Here is a 20708-nt window from a genome sequence, read left to right as displayed (position 1 = left end):
GTAGATAAATATATTCATGCATCCATTGCCTAGCTCTGTCTGCTGAGAAGACTTAGAAGCAGTGACAGACCAGTAGCAATGGACATACCCAGCATTGAGATCTTAGTTTGCAAATATATCTTTCTCCACTAAAAGGAACCAGGGATCTTTGAGAAATGGCTGATTCCAGGGTTAGAGCAAAGAAAATACAAGATGAGCCTGGAACATATTCTTATAACAGAAAGTAAAGAACTACACAAAGAATCATAGGGTCATGTCAAAAGGACAAGTGAGCCTTCTTGAAGAGATGTATACTGGCCAAATCTAGGACAACTGAAATGTCAAAATGAATAATGATAGTAATGGATTATAACCCACTGAAAAGAAAAAGAACTCATAGGTCTAGAAAGATAGATAGATGGATAGAGAGATAGAGATAGATGGGGAAAAGGTAGATAGAAAGAAGAGAAGGTTCTTCCTTACAGTTGGAAGCCAACTAATAAATGTAGAAGGAATAACGGAAGTAGACAGTCATCATTTGGCAACTATCATAATAACAACTGATTTGGGCAAGTATCATCAAGAAATATATAACTAGTAGGTGAAGATTTTAGGAGGAGTAGGATACTTAAATAGACTCAGAGTATCTCCCCATAGGTACTAACTAATTTCAAACAGAAAAACAACACCTTTACTGAGGAGAAAACTGATGGAAGTCACCACCTTAACCAAGTGATCAAATTAATACCACCAATAATGGGACAAGTTGACATTGTGTGTTCCTGATAGGACATTTGTATATATAAAATAAAATCTCAACAGTGGTGGCAGCTATTTGAAATATTTACACCTACAAAATATTTGGGTGGGATTTAGTTTTGCTTCTTGGTTTTGAATAAATTCTGATTTTGTTCTAAGACTTTCTAAGCTTATTTCTATTACGACTATCAACTTACTTAGATGTTTTATTCAGTTATATCCACATAAAGTTAATGTCCAGAATTCAGATGTTCTGTAAAATACTTTCTAAAGTAGAGATCTCAAGCATGACAAGGTAACAGTTGCATATATAGTCAGTTACTATTTAAAAAAAAAAAAAACCCTCTCCTTGTATATAGGCATTTCCTAAATGTTCAGCTTGGTTTTTTTTTTATTAGAAAATCAGACAAAAATCAGACAAAAATCCTATTTCCCTTTTTGCTTCTCTGCTAATAGGAAAGAGTGGATTTTAATGCCCTACTGCTCTAGCTACATTTAGTTAGGTAAATGCGTATTTTTCTATCATTGGATGTCAAGATCTTTTATCTTCATTTTATGGAAGTAAATGTAGTGTATTCAATAATGAAAGAAATTTCCCCTTTTATTTCATTTACAAACCTATGGAATGTACTTAACTGAGCGCATATATGCAAATATTTATTATGCTATAAAAATGTCAGAACCTACACCACTGTGTTCATCCAGGATTGTAGGATAAGACTTTGGAAGAGAGGGTGGGGATTATTTTATTTTCAAGTGCTTCAAACGATACATATTGCCTACAGGTTACATGTAATAAACCATTTTGATAATAATATTAGCTTCACCTGAATTTTAAGTAGATAATGATTCAGGTCTTAGTATAGTAATACGTAAAGAGAAACATACCTCGTGCAGACAAATGAAAGCTGGAGTTGTAGATAAATCAACCAACCGTTCATCTTGGATGTTAATTGTGGGTGCTATGGCATAAACAGGGTCCTCTTGATCCTTTTCATCTTTTTCCTCTTCCTCTTCTGGTTCTGTGTCTGTGGTACTGTCTTCCATTTTTCACAATTCTAAAATAAATCATTCCATTTTCAGCTATTTCGGGATGTCATCGCTTATAAAGTAAAATGGGTGGAAAATAATAAAAGCAAGCAAAAGTCAACTGAAGTAAGCTAGCCTCCAATGAAATTATAGGTCAGGAAAGTCGGCTATGGATAAATTATTATAAAGACTATTTTGTTGTAAAGATACACTCCATTGCTACATTCAAATCAAGAATTCTTTTTTTTTTTTAATTAAAAAAGTGTTTATTTATTTTGAGAGAGAGAGAAAGACAGAGTGTGAGCAGGGGAGGGGCATAGAGAGAGGGAGACATAGAATCTGAAACAGGCTCCAGGCTCTGGCTACCCAGGTGCATCTCAGATCAATAATTCTAATTTTTTTTAATGTTTATTTATTTTTGAGACAGGGACAGAGTGTGAACAGGGGAGGGGCAGAGAGAGAGGGAGACACAGAATCCGAAACAAGCTCCAGTCTCTGAGCTGTCAGTACAGAGCCCGACGCGGGGCTCGAACCCACGAACTGTGAGATTGTGACCTGAGCCGAAGTCGGACGCTTAACCAACTGAGCCACCCAGGCGCCCCAATAATTCTAATTTTTAAAAGCAGGCTATTGTTGCATTACTTGGAGAAAAATGATATGAATAGAATGTAAGTTCCATGACAGCAGAGACTTAATTTTATTTGAGTTGGCACTCAATCACTATTCATTGATTGGGTAAATACCTGTAACTTCCACTCTTAAAATATAACAAAAAGTTAATTCAAATTAGTTTTGGGGAAATAAATGCCAACACACTGTGGTGGTCCACACTGCCTGAGGCACACACCTGTGCACCTGCGCAACAGGCTAATTGCTCAATACCTGAACTGCCTGCTATGGCCACAGCTTGGGCCGATTCCCCACCACCTTGACTATCTCTGCTGCTACTTGTGTGCTCAACTGTCCCATCAGGCTTCACTTACAAAACAGAAGCTCAAGAATAAAATTAAGGATATTAAGGTGGTGACACTAGGGCATTAAACCAAGTTCAGGGCCCTTTAATACACACATACTTTTTTTCAGTGCCATAAAGCAGTGTTTTAAAAGAACCTGTTGTTATTGAGGCATCACAATGCTTTGATTTTGGCAATTAATTACAGTTTATTGTTTAAATCTTCAAGGAGCTGAAAAGGTTTGATTATATAATCTAGATGTGTTTATGTTTATAAGTAAAAATATGTACATTCAATCATTTCACGGATGAAAAATGTTAATGACTATCCCAGAAAAGTATCTCCTTCAGAGAATTAGACCATACCTGTGAATTTTAGCTTTATTTCAAATAAAAATGAAAGTAACAATATTTCAAACCACAAACAGTATAATGAATCCTCAAGTGCCCATCAATCAGCTTCAATACATATCGAATCCTGAGCAATTTTTGTTTTATCCAAACCCGTCCACTTACCCCTCCACTCTCCATATTATTTTGAAGCAAAACCTAGACCCTTAGACTTAATAATATAGCCAAAGAACTCCATAACAACATGCAGAGACAGCCCTCAGGCCACTGCAGAGCTGCCCAGCACACTTTGCAAAGATGTGCCATAGTTATTCAAATCATTCCCACATTATAAAAACAGGGGATGTTTCCAGTTTTCTGCTATCATAGTTTTTTTTGCACAGTGTAGTGCATATATTTGTTTAAAATATATATTTAAAAGCTCTTGGAATTTTCATAATCAAGATGGCATTGACTTTAAAAACTTAATTTCAGGGTTGCCTGGGTGGTTCAGTCAGTTAAGCATCCGGCTAGTCGGTTAAGTGTCTGACTTCAGTATAGGTCATGATCTCGCCATTCTGAGTTCCAGCCCCGCAGTGAGCTCTGTGCTGACAGCTCAGATCCTGGGGCCTGCTTCAGATTCTGTGTCTCTGTCTCTCTCTCTCTGCCCCTCCCACCCTTGCACTCTGTCTCTATCTCTCAAAAATGAACATTAAAAAAGTTAAAAAAAAACAACACAACTTAATTTCAGGGGTGCCTGGGTGGCTCAGTCAATTAAGTGTCTACTTCAGCTCAGGTCATGATCTCATGGTTCATGAGGTCAAGGCCCACCTTGGGTTCTCCACTTTCAGCACAGAGCCCACTTCAGACCCTTTATCTCCCTCTCTTTCTGCCCCTCCCCAGCTCATGCACTCTCTTTCTCTCTGTCAAAAATAAACATTATATATTTGAACTTAATTTCAGGCAATCTTCTCAAAGCCACTGCACTTTAAATATGGTAAAGCTTACCTAGGCAACAAGAGAAGGGCACTATGCTGAATTTGTACAGATTTCTCAGTCTCCTGAAGTTTTCAGTCTCTATTATCTTGAAAACATTCCAAATATTTTAAAGCAGGTAAAACATTAAACAGAGGGAAGCAACTAAAAGACACTATAACAGAGTTCTGATACACATTATCAGACAAACTTTGACCTTTAGAAAAGAAAAGGGAGAGTGAGTAGGGAAGTAAGAAAACACAGCAGAGACAAATACAAAAGTCTCATATGAATTTAAACCTAAAACACTAATTAATCTAATTAAATAACAGGTTGGAAAGGGCTTAAGTAGATAGCAAAGTTTAACGGAGAAAACAAATATTCAAGGATTCATTAATGTAGGATTGCAAAGCCCATTACATTAATATTACCATGCTGTTGGCAATATGATTGACAGCCATAAATCAAACAATAGAATAAAATACATTCTCAGACTACAAGATATAACCAAGAGAACATTTATAAAACATCTTAAATTCCTGGTGTATGAGGAACGTAGCTATCCAGTATAGTAATTCTAGAGATGTATATCTCCCTAATACATAAGTCAATTAAGCAAATATTTACTGAGTTGTTTTATGAAGATCAAGAATTTACAAAAAGGCAAGTAATTTACAATACAGAGAGAAGGGAGTAGCTAGCTCTGTATCATACAAGGGAAGGTAAAATAAGCCTAAAGAAAAAGCAATGTTGGTAGGAAGGTAGATATGGCTTTAAAGGCAACTTGAAGCCTGAAATTTAGATTTTAATCTATAGTTGTTGGAAAACCATTACATTTTTTTTTTTTTTTTTTTTTTTTTTTTGCATCGAGGAGTTATCTGAGTTTGTAAAGATGTTGGTGACAATAAGAGGAATTTTTTTTTAATTTTTTAATGTTTATTTATTTTTGAGAGAGAGGGAGACAGAGTGCAAGTGGGAGAGGGGGAGAGAGAGAGGGAGACACAGAGTCTGAAGCAGGCTCCAGGCTGCAAGCTGTCAGCACAGAGCCCAAGGTGCGGCTCAAACTCATGAACAGTGAGATCATGACCTGAGCCGAAGTCGGAAGCTTAACTGACTGAGCCACCCAGGCGCCCCTACAATAAGAGGAATGTTTTAAACAGGGTGTGAATTTGAAGGCAAGGAGACAATTTAGTGGCTATGAGTTAGCTCCCTTTGCTATGGGCAGGGGATAGATTCATTGGTGAGCTTTAACCAGACCAGGTGTCTAGCCTCAGGGGCACTCAGCGCCTGGTGAGAAAGATAGAAAATAACCAGAGAATCAGAGATAAATGTAAAAATAAATATAACTGAAACAGGTGCTATGCAAGCATGGACTGCAGAAGCAAGGTAACCATGTGCTGCACATTTCCAGCAGGCGCCATTTCCTGAAAAATGGCAAAATGGTGCAGGGAGGAAGCCTGATTGGAAGGTTAGATGCTGAGAACCCAAGCCGAGGCAATACCATGCTATGCCGTAGGAGTCTGAAGAGGAGGAGAGGACGTGGTTTTGTGGGTGTTTCTAGAAGGGAGAAGACAGGTACTGATCTTTGACACAGAAAAGCAAAAGACTAGTGAACACTGAGCTCCTGTATAATTCACACTTTGTCTCAGGGTTAAAAGATAAAGCCAAAATAGGAAGCTTCACAAAGAGTAATTAAGTAATGAATATTGCAGGATATGCCTTGTTTTGTAAGACACAGCACTGCTTCCTCTTCTCTAAAGCTAAAGAAGTGATCATCATTTTGTGTTTTGATTTTGAACTCTTAAGGACAGTTTTCTTGACAGTTACAAGGAGCACATGCCAAAAAACATTACATGCACAAGGGAATGGGGTAGGATACACCAAGGATGTGTAAAAGGTAAAAGGGCAATGCTTACTTCTAGAAAGATACAGCAGGAAACCACACTGGCGTTTGATATTATTTACCACTGAACCAGCACAAGATTTTCTCATTTTAGAATAGCAGGATATAATGCAAAGTCCAAAACGATATGGTCCTACACTGAACCTGAACATTCTTTTTCATAATTTAGTTCTTCTGTCCACCCTGGAAACAGGATCACATGCTCCTTTCCCCAGCAGGGCATTGCTAGAGGTGAGTTACAGGACAGTTTCTGCAGTGACTTAGAGCCATACCTGTTGGAGGAAGGGAGATGTCTGGGATGCCTATTTTGTTTGCTTGTTTCAGTTTACTATACTTATTTAAAAACATAGACATGGTAAAATGGGGTTACAAAAATTGTGGTATATTTAAAGCTGTATCAGTGTTTCTCTGTGATTGTATGCATATTCCCTTTTAGAGATAAGGCTAAAAGTCAACACTGAAGGTCCTTTGTGAGAGGCCACTGGTCCACATATGACAGGCTCAGAACATGGGGCAGCCAGTCCCATATGTGTCCTCCAGTTCACTCAGATCCATTTAATCCAACAACAACATCACCACAGGACACCACCAGCTTGGGAGTCCTAAACGCAACAGATAAAATTATTGCACATATTCACGTCTAGCTCTTTTATTCATGTACAATTATACAATGCACATTATTATTAGAGAAAGACAAATGCGACTTGAAACATTTTTTTAAAGATAGACAGATTTCAGATCATGTTTTTAAAAAGGGGGGTAGAAAAGCTTTGTCATTCAAAGGCCCAACGAATCAAACCACAACTTCTTTCTGTTCCTAAAAAAAAGGAAAAGAAAAAAAAACTTTGCAAAAAACCCCAATCTGGCACAGAAAAAAATAAAACCACTGCAGATCAGTATGTACAGATAAAATCTACCTCATAACTGAAGTGTCAAAGCAACAAAGTAGGTTAAAAACATACATACACATAAAAGAAAACTCTTGAGAGGAAGCTCCAAGTGCATATTGAGGCTTTAAGATTTTTTAATGTTTATTTATTTTTGAGAGAGAGAGAGAAAGAAAAAGAATGTGAGCAGGGGGAGGGGTGGAGAGAGAGGGAGACACAGAATCTGAAGCAGGCTCCAGGCTCTGAACTGTCAGCACAGAGCCCAATGCGGGCTCAAACTCACAACAGCGAAATCATGACCTGAGCCAAAGTGGGACGCTCCACTCAGGAGGCCCTATTGAGGCTTTAAAGTACATGCTCACAGTATTAGATAGTTAAATCTTAAATTATACGCATGTGCAACCAGTGAGGAACCTGTTCACTGCCCATGAGCACAGAGAACCAAAGACTCTGTTATAGGTTAAGGAAGCTGAGAGCGCTAGGCCTTCTCCCAACTCATTTCACTTAGTCCTTTTGCCTTCCTTTGAACCCTCCAACACCAAACACAGACCCAAGGAAAGTTATTCACCCTCTTTTTAAAACTTCTTACATTTTCTCTTCTTTTTCTCAGAAACCCACACAGTCAAGATAAGCTCCATAGTACTCATTTCTGAGTGGGTCAGGATGGGAAGCACCACCCACGTGGAGACTGTCATAGAAACAGACATGATTCTTGTCTCTATCATATGCTCCTGGTTGCCCTCACCAGCATGCGGGCACTGCTGCTGGGTGGTCACTCACCTGTGCACTTACTAATAACAGCATTTATATAGCCCTTGACAGTTTAAGCAAAGCTTTCCTTCATATTACTTCACTTTATTCTTATGACAACCATGTTCGTAACTATTATTATCTCCATTTTATAGAAGAGGAAACTGAAGGTCACAGAATATAAGTGATATGCCCAAGATCACACAGCCATAAATGGCAGTATTTATTCAAACTCATGTCCACTGGCTCCAAATCCCTTACCCTTTTCTGTTATACCATATAGGCCTCTTGCCATGGACTTGGTAAAGCCCTTTCCTCTTGGCCTCCAGTAATGTAAAACAGCATCAAGGATCAGACTGGCTAATGCAATTTGACTTCTATCCCTGTAAAGGTATAAGCTAAAACCCCTTTAGCAAACAGCAGGCCAATATAAGGTAAGTCAATTAAAGACAACTTAGTTCTTGTAGAGCAGTGGTTACTAGGCAGTCCATGAGGTGGTAAGACTGAGCTGTGCAAAACAATGAGCTATAGAACTTGTTGCTATAGTTACAAACCAAAGGAAAGCTTTCACCTCTACAAAGTGTGGCAAGAAACACTGGTCTTATATCTGCAATAATTTATAGTCATTCTGCAAGTCCAGTCAGGCTTCAGAAATTCAAAGATGCCTGAGAGGACCCCACAGTTCCCTTAATGGTTTCCAAATAATTTGGTAGTGAGTAGAAACTGAGCTCCAAATCCTGTGGGAGGTTTAGAATGTTTAAGTAGGTCTGAAGTTGACAGTGTTTCAGAAGGTCTGTGAAGCAGAGATTGTACATTTGTGTGTGATCTAGAATCTTCACATTGCAGGCCATTCCTTACTTTTGCTATAAAAATGTCCATGTTTTTCAAATCTACTTCCACCTTTGTTTGAATTTTTAGAAGCATATCTGAAAGCACATTCATAACAATACCAGTCAATATGTCCTATCTAATTAGGCCATTGCCTTGCAAACCATGCTGTTTTAATTTACCCCTTTCCTCTCCCCCATACCCTAGTCTGTAGGAACTGTGAATCTAGATGGGTCTTTCTCCTTAGCAAAGAACTTCATTTAGTATGGGCTATCCCTGCTTCCTATCTGCAACAGCCCTGGCTCCTCCCTTCCTTCTTGTCCTCCTCCTCCTCCTCCTCCTCTTCCTTCTCCTCCTGTTATTTCATCAAAGACTGGGATTAGTGGCTTTAACTTAGTCTACCAGGATGACAACATGGAGTAATGGAAATGAATAGCCTGAAGTTCATCAATTCAGGGTTGAATTTCATTCTTCCCTTTCCTGTGTGAGCTTGGGCAAGATATTCATCCTCTAAGTGGATATTTCCTTTACTGCAAGATGATTTAAGGGTTGTTGTGAAGATTAAATGGAAAAAAATCTCAGCCCAGACCCAGCATGATCAGTCATTAATTCCATTTTCAGCCCTTCTTTCTTCTTAGGAGAATGGAAGCAGGGCTGAAAATTCCAAACTTCTAATCATGGTTTGTGCTTTCCTCAATACATGTTAGCTCCCTCCCACCACTGTTGGGTTCTTCTGCTTTCATGTGTAATGTGCCTTAAATTATTTTGACAGGGATCAAATAAACAGAGGTCAGCCTAGGACTGGATCAAATAGTTTAGGAATCTATAGGTTGGACAAGGTGATCTGGGTCTTCTCTAGCATGAATTTGTCCCAGAATACTTCTTAAGATTTGCTGTAAGAGTCCTGGTAAGCCTAACCTTCAAATCCCACTATGAGATGTTTTAATGTAGGAAAAGAAAGACTATGTAGGATACTGAGTATTGCAGCAGGGTGGGGGTGGTGGGGGGCGAAGGGGAGCAAACAAAAAAAACCTTTAAAGTCCTTGAAAGAATATGTGTCAACTCTTAGGGCAGGCCCAGCTTTAGACCATAAGTAGGCAATGTTCCTTCTCCCATGTCTAGAAATTTCAGAGCCTCCTTTTCATTGCATAAGTACTTCCTGTTCTCAGGCTTCCCCTGGCCCTGGGCGGAACTCCACTTCAGTCTTCCTCCCCTTGGGCAGCATCCCTTACTCAATTTCTTTCCTTCCTGTAAAAGCAAAGGTTCTTATATTCATTATAGGGTTAGAAGAATATTTACCAAGCCAATTTTTCTACCTTACATTGGAAGAGGAAGTTAAAAATAAAATCTTTGCCAAACTCAATATCACAAGATTTTCCCCTATATTTTCTTCTGGATCTTTGAGAGGTTTAGCTCGTCTACTTGCATTTTTTGTCTATTTCAAGTTTTTGTGTGTGGTGTGAAGTGTTGATATTCTTTTGGAGAGGAGGGTCGTATGGATATCCAGTTGTTCCAGCACCATTTGTTAGGAAAAGTATCTTTGCCATTGAATTATCATGGCATCTTTCTCAAAAATTAAATCAGTCTATTTCTATGTTCTCTCTTTTGTCTCATTGATTTATGTCTATTCTTACACCAATACAACATTGTATTAATTATCATAGCTCTGTAGTAAGTCTTAAAAGGAGGTAGAATATGTCCTCAAACTTAGTTCTTTTTTCAAAAATGTTTTAGCTATACTATGTACTTTTGTTCCCATATATAAATTTTTTTTAATGTTTATTTTAATTTTGAGAGAAAGAGAGAGAGAGAGAGAGAGAGAGAGGCAGAGTGTGAGTGGGGGAGGGGCAGAGAGAGAGGGAGACACTGAATTAAAAGCAGGCTCCAGGTTCTGAGCTGTCAGCACAGAGACCCATACAGGGCTTGAACTCATGAGCTGTGAGATCATGACCTGAGCCAAAGTCGGATGTTTAACTGACTGAGCCACCCTGGCGTCCCTCCCATATATATTTTAAAAGCCACTTGTCAATTTCTATTTTTTTAAAAAGCTTACTGCAATTTTGACTGAGCAATGAATCAATACATTAGTGTAGGGTGATATGCCATCTTAATGTTGAGTCTTATTGTTCCTTGAACATTCTCCCCACTTATTTAGATCATCTTCAGTTTCTTCAGCAATGTCTTATGGCTTTCAGAAGATAGGTCTTGTATATGTTTTGTTAAATGTATCCCTAAGTATTTCACATTTTGTATGCTATTGTATTATTTTTAAATTTCAATTTCCAAATGCCATTGTTAGTCCTTAGAAATACAACTGGTTTTGTCATTGACCTTGTGCCTTATAACCTTGTGAAACATTTTTATTAATTCAGTAGCTTTGCATAATATACCTTGGAACTTTCTACTGACATGATTGTGCTTTCTGCAAAAAACACAATTTTACTTCTTCATTTCCAACGAAAATTCCTTTAATTTTTTGTATTGCCTTATTCCACAATGTAGGATCTCCAGTACAATGCAGAACAAAAATAGTGAGAGTGAACATTCTCTCTTTCTTCCACATCTTAACAGGGAAAGCATTCAGTCTTTTATAGTTAAGTATGGTATCAAGTGTAAGTTTTCAAAGCTGCCTGTGAGGTGGAGGAAGTTTCCTCCTACTCCAAGTTTATGGAGAGTTTTTAACAGGAATGGGTAATGAATTTGGCTAATTTTTGTTAATGCATTGAGATGATCATATTTTTCAACAAATTATGCTGGAACAACTGGACATCCTTATGTAAACTGAAATGAGATACATACCTAAATGTAAAATCTACAGTAAAAAATGTTCAAAAGAAAACATAAGAGAAAATATTCACAACCTTGGTTTGGAGAAAGTTTTTTTTCCCCGAGATTTTTATAAATCATAAAGGTAAAAAGATATTTTGGAATTTTTCACAATCTAGGAGATCTGCTCTTCAGAAGACGGTATTGGGAAACTGAAAACAAGTCACAGATAGGAAGAAAATATATGCAAACAATGTATCTGATAAAAGACTGGTATTGAGAAATACAAAGAAATCTCATCACTCAATAACAGGAAATCAAACAGACCAATTTTAAAAATGGGCAAAAGATTCGAACACATACTTAACCTAAGAAGATATACAAATGGCAAATAAGAATGTGAAAATATGCTCACTTCATTAGTAATTGGGGAAATGCAAATAAAAATCACAATGGGATATAATTACACTTATTAGACTGTTTTAAAAAAAGTGACAATACCAAATGTTGGTGAGGACGTGGAGCAACTGGAACTCTCACGTACTGCTAATGAGAATACAAAACTGTATAGCTTCTTTGGAAAACTTTACTTATTTCTTGTAAAGCTAAACATACATTTATCAAATGACCCAGCCATTCATTCATATGTACTTATTCAAAGGAAATGAGGATACGCATCTATTCAAAAGCTGTACACAAATGTTTATATTGGCTTTATTAATATTCACCCCAAATGGGAAATGCCCCAAACTGGAAACAGATTGTTTTCATACTGTTCATACAATGGAATTCAACTCAGAAATAAAAAAGAATAAACTACTGCTATATTCAACAACATGGGTGAATCTCAAATATATTATATTAAGTCAAAAGGCTATGTATTATATGATTCCATTTATATGAGTTTCTGGCAAAGGCAAAAGTATAAGGATAGATCAGTGTTTGCCACGGACTGGGTGTTGGGGGAGATAGAGTGACTATAAAGTGGCATGAGGGAGCTTTTGGCAATGATGGAAAAGTTCTACATCTTGATTGTCATGGTGGTCATGTCACAGTATACATTTGCCAGAATTAATAGAGCTGTCCACCTAAAAAATGAATTTTACTGTTTTTCTTTAAAACCAAGAAAAGCAGGGGCGCCTGGGTGGCTCAGTCGGTTAAGCGTCCGACTTCGGCTCAGGTCATGATCTCGTGGTTCGTGAGTTCAAGCCCTGCGTTGGGCTCTGTGCTGACAGCTTGGAACCTGGAGCCTGTTTCAGATTCTGTGTCTCCCTCTCTCTCTCTGACCCTCCCCCGTTCATGCTCTGTCTCTTTCTGTCTCAAAAATAAATAAACGTTAAAAAAAATTTTTTTTAAAACAAAAATAAAACCAAGAAAAGCAAACAAAAGAAATGAACTTACACAAAGTGCTAAAACTGTAGACCATCTAAACAAAGAAAAAAAATTCTAAAAGCAACCAAGTTCTTTTGTCTCTACAAAAGAACTAAGTTAGACAGATAGAAGACTTGTCATTAGCAAAAACTGTACTTCTTCAAAGTACTGAGAAACGGTAACTGTCAACTAACCTATTATTTAAAAGGACAAAATAAAGACATTTTCAGACAAAGTCTGAAGAAATTACTCAGAGATCCATTGAATAAATATAAAAATATACTTCAGTAAAAACAAAACTAAATCTAGAAGGAAAGAGGTGAGCAAATAAATTGGTAAATGTTGCTAAATTCAAACAAGCACAAAATATAAAAAACAATAACAACTACTTGTGTGGCCTCAAAAAACAAAGTGAAACTAAAATATACAAGGCAGTATGACATGAAAGATGGAAAAGAAAAAACTGATGTTAAAGAATTCCATTGTTCAAAAGGAGGATGAAGGTATTGATTGATTAGAGGAAACAGGTGAATAAAGAAAAATATATAGACTAAATGAATAGAAAAAAAAGAGGACCCCACCCTGAAAAAAGCAAAAAAGAAAGATTAATAGAAAACACAAAATAAGATGGTAAGAATACATACAAATGAAAGAGTAATTACAAAAAATGTAAGTGGATTAATTTACCTATTGAGACAGATTCTCAAATTGGTTTTAAAATATCCTGCTGTATTCTGTTTATAAGACACAAGCCCCAATTATAAGGTCACAGGTTTGAAGTAAAAGAATGAAAATATTTTTAGGTAAAAATATGTATCAAGACAGAAAGTGGGGCGCCTGAGTGGCTCAGTCAGTTGAGCATCTGACTCTTGACTTTGGCTCAGGTCATGATGTCATGGTTTGTGAGTTTAAGCCCCTCATGGGGCTCTGTGCTGAGGGTGCAGAGCCTGCTTGGGATTCTGTCTCCCTCTCTCTGCCTCTCCCCTGCTTGCTCTCTATCTTTCTCTCAAAATAAATAAAAATAAACTTTAAAAAGACAGAAAGCAATACTAGAGATAAAGAGGGTCATTACTTAATAACAAAAAAGAAAATTTATCAAGAAGCAATATGAATCTTGAACCCATACATAACTAACAGCATTGTCTCAAAATATATAAAATGTAAGTGATATTTCTACTCAGTGCTACCACTGTGTGAATGGTTGAAACACTATTGCTATCTTGTAGAAATGGCGTTAAGTGTTAGCACATACAAGAACTCTTGCCTAAGTTAGCTTTAAAAATTTTTCTATTGGGGCGCCTGGGTGGCGCAGTCGGTTAAGCGTCCGACTTCAGCCAGGTCACGATCTCGCGGTCCGTGAGTTCGAGCCCCGCGTCAGGCTCTGGGCTGATGGCTCAGAGCCTGGAGCCTGTTTCCGATTCTGTGTCTCCCTCTCTCTCTGCCCCTCCCCCGTTCATGCTCTGTCTCTCTCTGTCCCAAAAATAAATAAACGTTGAAAAAAAAAATTTAAAAAAAAAAAAAAATAAAAAAAAAAAAAAAAAAAAATTTTTTCTATTATGAGTAAACTTTGGTTGCAATAAAATATTATCTTAGACACACAAATACACACATATACACACACATATACACACAAATACATATTGTTTTAGCATACAAAGTACTTGAGAATATTTGTAACATAGGCAACTTCTCAAGGTGTTTAAAGTGGGGGAATTTGCATGAAATAACAAACTTTTTCCGGTACATCATCTGCATGGAAATAACATGTAGATTTCAAATGAGGCTACCTATGTGTTCATTAAATACTTCTTAGTACTGTCAGTTATTAGTTTATATTATTGATTTATTAAGATTTCACAAGAAGAAAAAAAGCCATAAGATATATTTATTTTAAAAGTTTATAATGGAGAAAGTTAGCAAATTCCTAGGGCTTCCCTCACTGAAGAATTCCAGAATTCTTTAAGTTACATTTTTCTGAAAACTCTCTCATGCCCTCTGCTGTCCATCTATTAACAATTATTAAATAAAATCTTAATGGGCACTTAAATTTAGATAGTAAGAAATTCTCCACCTATTTCATTATTTGAGTTAGTCTTAGGAAACAATGTATTTTAAGAATGCTTTTAATATTTTAAAATTATAGATGTAATATATGTTTATACACAAAAAATGAAAAATTAATTATCTCACTACTTAGAGATAACCATTGTTATCAAGTTGGAATTGTTTCAATGGAATATATTTTAAATACAATTTTATTTTAAAATTACTACTATTATTATTATAGAATTGAGATCATACTAAACGTACAATTTGGCATTCCATTCTTTTCACTTAATATTACTGTGAGATAATAGAAAAAATATATATTGATCTCTCCTTGGTTCCTGGCACAGGGTTCCTGAAACCCTTGTAATTTCTGGGTGTGATAGGATTACCTTTCGTTCTAATGAGGTGACTTTGGGTGGGCTCCTGGATGGCTCCTGGATGAGGGTTTGGAGAGCACAAACCATGATTAGAAGTTTGGAATTTTCAGCTCTGCCTCCATTCTCCTAAGAAGAAAGAAGGGCTGAAAATGGGATTAATGATTGATCATGCCTACTTGATGAAGCCTCCATAAAAATCCCAATAGTATGGGGTATGTAGATCTTCCATGTAGGCAGACAAATCCACACAAGGAAGGAGACACACCCCAACCCCAGGGAGACAGAAATTCCTGTTTTAGGGACCCTCCCAGACCTCACCCTATGTATCTCTTCATCAGGCTGTTCACGTGTATCCTTCATCATATCTTTTAATAAACTGGTAAACATGTTTTCCTGAGTTCTAAGAACCACTCTAGCAAGTTCATCAAAACTGAGAAGGGGGTTGGGGTGCCTGGGTGGCTCAGTCAGTTGAGCATCTGACTTTGGCTCAGGTCATGATCTCACAGTTTGTGAGTTTGAGCCCCACATTGGGCTTTGTTCTGACAGCGTGGAGCCTGCTTCAGATTCTCTGTCTCCCTCTCTCTCTGCCCCTCCCCCGCTTGCCCTCTCTCTCTCAATAATAAACATTAAAAAATAATAATAAAAACTGAGAAGGGGTTGTGGGAACCTCTGATTTGTAGCCAAATCAGACAGAAGTTGTGGGTAACCCAGGGACCACTACATGTAACTGGCATATCAAGTAGGTGAGAGCAGTCTTGTGGAACTGAGCCCTTAACCTGTGGGATCTGACACTATTTACAGGTAGATAGTGTTAGAATTGAATTAAACTGTAGAACACCCAGAGTATCAGCAGAAGTGTTGTGAGTGTGGTAGTAGTGTGAGAGTAATGGAGAAACACACAGAAAGAGAACTGGAGGTTTTTCCTTTCCAATTATATTATGGAAGTGTTCCCATATCATTGAATATTCTTCAGAATATAATTTTAAATTGTTGCAGAATATTCCAGATATATACTGATTTATGTAACTACGACTATTTCTGGACATTTAAATTGCTTCACTTCTTCATTATCATAAGTAACTCTATAAAACAAAATTTTTTGACTGTAAGTTTTTTGAACATCCATAGTTTTATGCTTACATTAAATCCCCAGAAGTATAATTTCCAGGTCATGCATACACATTAAAAAAAATTTTTTTTTTAATGTTTATTTTTGAGAGAGAGACAGAACGTGAGTGGGAGAGGGGAAGAGAGAGAGGGAGACACAGAATCTGAAGCAGGTACCCAGCTCTCAGGTGTCAGCACAGAGCCCAATGTAGGCCTCAAAGTCACAAACTGTGAGATCACATGAGATCACTCCTATAATCAGAAAAGCAGTTTTTCAGTCACTTTTCTTTAGCTTTATTTGAAAATAATCAAACAATGATTTTGCCACATAGACAACTATGGTTCATTTGCCAATTCCATTAACTTGGCTGTTCTCACAAGGAAATATTACCATAGAAACAAAATAATCTGGTAGGTATTCCTAGTTAATCTAAAAATATTTGGCATGTGCACAACAGATGTGAGTGCATTCTTAACTTGCTTAAACCAATGCCTTTTTCAAATTGATTTTCAAAGTTACCCCTGTGGGTTTTCATTAAAAAGACAGTTTGAAGAGCAGTTTGAATAATTATGACCAAATGAAACACAAAGCCAAGGACAGAACTAGTATACAGCAGGCACTTGGTGAACCTAAAAGCTAAGCATCTATCATAAGTCTTCAGTAGGAGGGAGAATAAGGAGGGAGAAAGAACTAGGAGGACAGAAAAGAGCAAATGATAACCTAAGAAAACACTGAATTTTTAAAAAGGTAATGGCTGGCAGAGAACCCTGTGACCTGGGACCATGAGGACTTTAGCTAAGTTCATTAGGACTTAGCTAGTCTATCACTATACCTCCCAGTAATTTGCACTTGGCCAAGGGCTTCAGTTTTCTAAGACATTTGGTTTCATCCCTTGCATTTTATTAAACATCATTGCTTGCAGTTTGTCTTTACTAAAGAACTTAGGGAATAACTGGAAGGAGGAGGAAGGGGCACAGAAAGGGAGAGATATGTCGGCAAGCAGGAAATAAATCTCGTGGGTTTTTTTTTTTTTCCATTTTTAAAATCGCCCACAGAATTATAGAAGATAAAAATGCCTTACAGAGTCATTTAGTACAATCCTTCTTCATCTTAAAGCTGAAGAAAGAGATCCAGGAGACGCAGATAAAGAGCCAGGTGACAGAGCCAGGAAATAGTCCCATGCTCTTCTCATTGCACTATGCTGACTGATTTTTCTTTGTAGTAGCATTTGTAGTCAAAGAGATCAATGCTGCTGTCAACACAAGTCCCGATCTCTCAGATATTTCTTTGTTACTAAGAATCAGTGCTATCCCTAAAATAAAAATACAGTAATTTACACGGCAATTTTGTAGCCTGTGCCTCATGTTCACATCCATTTATATCATTTGATCCTTACAAAAACTCTGAGGAAAGACAAGGAAAGTATTATTGACCTCGTTTTAAGGACAAGCAATTAAAACCCAGAGACGTTCAATGACTGGCTTAAGATCACTTAGGATCAGGAAGAAGGCAGGGCTCTAATGCTATTCCTAAATTTGTTATCAAAAGAGGGAGTTCATCTAAAAACACCAATCTGGCTCTTTACCCTCTTGCCCAGAGATTCTCCATCTCAGGGTAACCCCCACTAGTTTAGTGAAGTTTGGATCTAACCACCCACCGAGGGTACTTTAGTTTGCATCTAGTTCTCACTTTTTAAAAGCGCAGTTTCTTACCCCTTAACTTGGTCCTGATCCTTATTTAGTTCCTATATTTCTCCGTGGATTAGGGCCTCCAGGGTCTCACTCCAGAGCTCCACCCTCTATCAAAGTAGTCGCGTCCCGGGTATCCAAGGAAACCACGCAGTCCTGCCCACCTTGTTTCTTCCGCGCTTTCCATTGGCCAGTTGGATTCCCAAGTAGATTTTTTTTTTTTTTTTCCTATTCCTCCAATGGCTAATGGGCTTCAGGCCAGCAGCGCACGCCTTCGGAGGCGGGTCTAACACGTGGTCTTACTACCCTTTCTATCCTGCGCATTGCCTCCTGGGATATGTAGTTTCTAAGCTGCTCAAAGCCCTTCGGACCTATCGTCCCCTTTGAAACTACCTATCCCATGCACCTTTGCGAAAGGGGAGGGCGCAGGCGAGGAGTCCAAGTCAGAGTAGATACTTAGAGCTTTGAAATTTCAACTTGCCGGTGAGGCGTGTGCGGTTGAGGTTTAAATTGCCTGAGAAAGTGGTCAGTCTTGCTGTTGCTTCAACAAATTCTCTCAAACGACCCCCCTTTGACTTGAGTAGGCGTAGTGGTCAAGTTGACTGGCTGGTGGCGAGACCGGCCTGTGGTTGAGGGGATTAGAGGGAGCACGAGAGGGGCGCGCCATGTTCGCCCCCTGCTCGGGCTGGGGGTTCGGCCGCCTCCGGCTCAGCCAGCTCCGAGTTGGGGCCGGCAGAGCTGCGGGTAGCTGGGCGTGTCGGGCTGGTTCGGCCCGGGAGTACGGCTCAGGTGGGGGCCAGCGCCAGCCTGGATCCGAGCCCACAGTCTCTCGGCCAGGGCTTGCGCGCCAGGCTCTGAAGGAGTGGGCGCTGCTAGTGAGCCCGTTCGGTCGGCTGCGGGCGCGGCTTCCGTGTCATTTGGCCGTGAGGCCCCTGGACCCCCTCACCTACCCCGACGGTGACCGCGTGCTGGTCGCGGTGAGATCAGCGGAAGGCGGGGCGCGGGGCCTGGCCGGCCTGCAGGTGAAATACGACGAGGCGCTGAAGGAGGTAACCATCGTGTCTGACACCATCGACCCCCAGGCGTCCGTGGAGGTGAACGCGCCCCTGAAGTTTGGCAAGTGAAGTGAAGTGAAAACGGGGGTGGGTCCCAGGGCACAGCCGGCGACCTTCTGAAATTGGGCAGACGTGCACTTTTCATTGGTTCCTTTGACTTACCAACCTAATTTACTATTGTCCCCCCTCGGAACCTGCTCCCCCCTTTTCTTTTTGTTTGTTTTTTCTTGCTCTACTTTGGGTTTCCTGGTGAAAGTTAGACATCAGGGTTGCAGTTAAAGACATTGGAAACCTCATATGGAATAATCTAAGTCAAATATTGTTTGTGGAACCCTTATATTCTCCTTTGGCACTTAGTTCCTAATTTTTCTGTCACTGCACTTTGTCAGTAGCAAAGTAGTTAATTTTTCAGGGTTGTAGTTTCTTGATAATCCATTCAGTGCTCACAGCCTGGGGTCTGTTCCAAAACAGCTCTGTCTATAGGATGTTCCATATCTAACCTGGACCAAGTGTTCGCTTTCAAATAGGCACCCAGCCTTTTACTGATACGTCTCCATTGTAAATTTTCCATGAGTAGCAGTCTTTGAAAACACACACACGCACGCACACACAGTAAAACTGCCTGGGAAACTTCAGTTGATAATGCCTGCAATGTTTCTAAGTATTTGGGCTCCATGATATTTCTCAAATGCAAGTCAGTGTGTACGCATTGTTCTAGGGAAGTCTCCCCAGGCTCTCCTTCCTGACTGAAGGATGATACTAATGATGATCATAACAGCAGCTAACACTTCTAAGATAGTCTTTTCTAACCCTTACAATTGCGCTATAGAGTAGATACTGTTATTGGCACTGTTTCACCAAAGGAAGTGGGAGAGATAGCAAGTTTCATCAAGTGTTTATTGTGGGTGACAAAATAGAAAAAATCCATGCCTTCGTGAAACTTCTGTTCTCATGGGGATAGATCAGATATCTCTCAGATATAAAGTGGTGGAGCTGGAACGGGAATTGACTGCTGTCTGCTCAACCACTATGCTTTACTGCTTCTCAACTTCTTTAAACTAGTTTAGATGAATAAGAGACCCTAACCTCAAAATAGAACCCTCTGGGTTGGGGAGAAAGATTTCCCGTTATATTATCATAATAAAAAATGGACTAAGTATCGAAATAGAGTTAAGCAAAATTTTTATGGTAGCGCAGATAAAAGTGAAACCATCCATATTGATGATCCTTAACCTCATTTTTTTTTGTAGATTCCTCTTTTTAGAGCCAGAATCCCATTTCCAGTTTACCATTTTCTACATGTCTATACACGAGCTCCTTAAATCAACATAATTCAGTTTTCTTCATACTTACTTGTTCCTCCAGTTTGTTTATACCTGTTTCTGTGAGTAGATAAGAGTAGCATTATTACCACTCAGTGCCTGGCCTTAACTTCTCTACCTACCTAGTGGGGGGTGGGGGGGTGGGGTAGAGTGTATTTAGAGTATGTTTCTTTCTCTCCATGGCTATCAACACTGCCTTGGATGAAGGCTATGTTGCAACACTACTTAACTGGGTACACGCTTCTTAGTTACATTTGTTTCCATGTAAAGATGGGGTAAAACTGTTGGTTTGTATAATTTAGATTATTCTAGTATTGCTGTTTATTAAACCTTTATAGAGACTGCTATATACAAAACTGTAGAAAATTTTTTTATGCCATAACTATTAACATTGTGATATTAAACCCAAGTAGTTTGTGTGTGGGGCAACCAACACAGATACATACTATTCCTGTACATGCTTTTAATTTGTAGGAGATTTGAGAACAAATCTTTAAATCTTCATGAATATGAGAAGAGGCTAACTGGCATATTCAGTTTACCATAATGACTTAAATTTTTTTTTTCTTTAACATTTATT

At 38.6% G+C, this 20708-nt stretch overlaps 2 protein-coding genes across 7 annotated transcripts in view; one reads left to right on the top strand and one right to left on the bottom strand.

Annotated features, from left to right (window-relative positions):
* CCDC146 (coiled-coil domain containing 146) overlaps positions 1-18054 on the bottom strand; it is a 115353-nt gene extending 97299 nt beyond the window's left edge. The window contains exons 1-2 of one of the 5 annotated variants that reach the window (XM_045494566.1): positions 17776-18054; positions 1627-1796 (exon numbers count right to left, since the gene is read on the bottom strand). In XM_045494566.1, the coding sequence (XP_045350522.1) occupies positions 1627-1785 (159 nt within the window). In that variant the 5' untranslated portion in view covers positions 1786-1796; positions 17776-18054. Of the gene's footprint in view, positions 1-1626; positions 1797-4057; positions 4159-7825; positions 8056-8135; positions 8254-17775 lie in introns of those variants that run through there. The other 4 variants (XM_045494561.1, XM_045494565.1, XM_045494564.1 and 1 more) reach the window with 4 other exon arrangements.
* Positions 18055-18156: 102 nt separating this feature from the next.
* The window catches only part of FAM185A (family with sequence similarity 185 member A), a 76632-nt gene continuing 74080 nt past the window's right edge, over positions 18157-20708 (top strand). The window contains exon 1 of one of the 2 annotated variants that reach the window (XR_006716242.1): positions 18157-18867. Coding sequence is in view for 1 of the 2 variants with exons in the window: in XM_045494568.1 (XP_045350524.1) it covers positions 18417-18867 (451 nt within the window). In the remaining variant the exon portion in view is untranslated. The remainder of the gene's footprint in view (positions 18868-20708) is intronic. The other variant, XM_045494568.1, reaches the window with a different exon arrangement.

The sequence above is a fragment of the Leopardus geoffroyi genome, chromosome A2 (genome assembly GCF_018350155.1).
Source record: "Leopardus geoffroyi isolate Oge1 chromosome A2, O.geoffroyi_Oge1_pat1.0, whole genome shotgun sequence".
NCBI classification, from domain to species: Eukaryota; Metazoa; Chordata; class Mammalia; order Carnivora; family Felidae; genus Leopardus; species Leopardus geoffroyi.
This window is presented reverse-complemented; position numbering and strand designations above follow the sequence as displayed.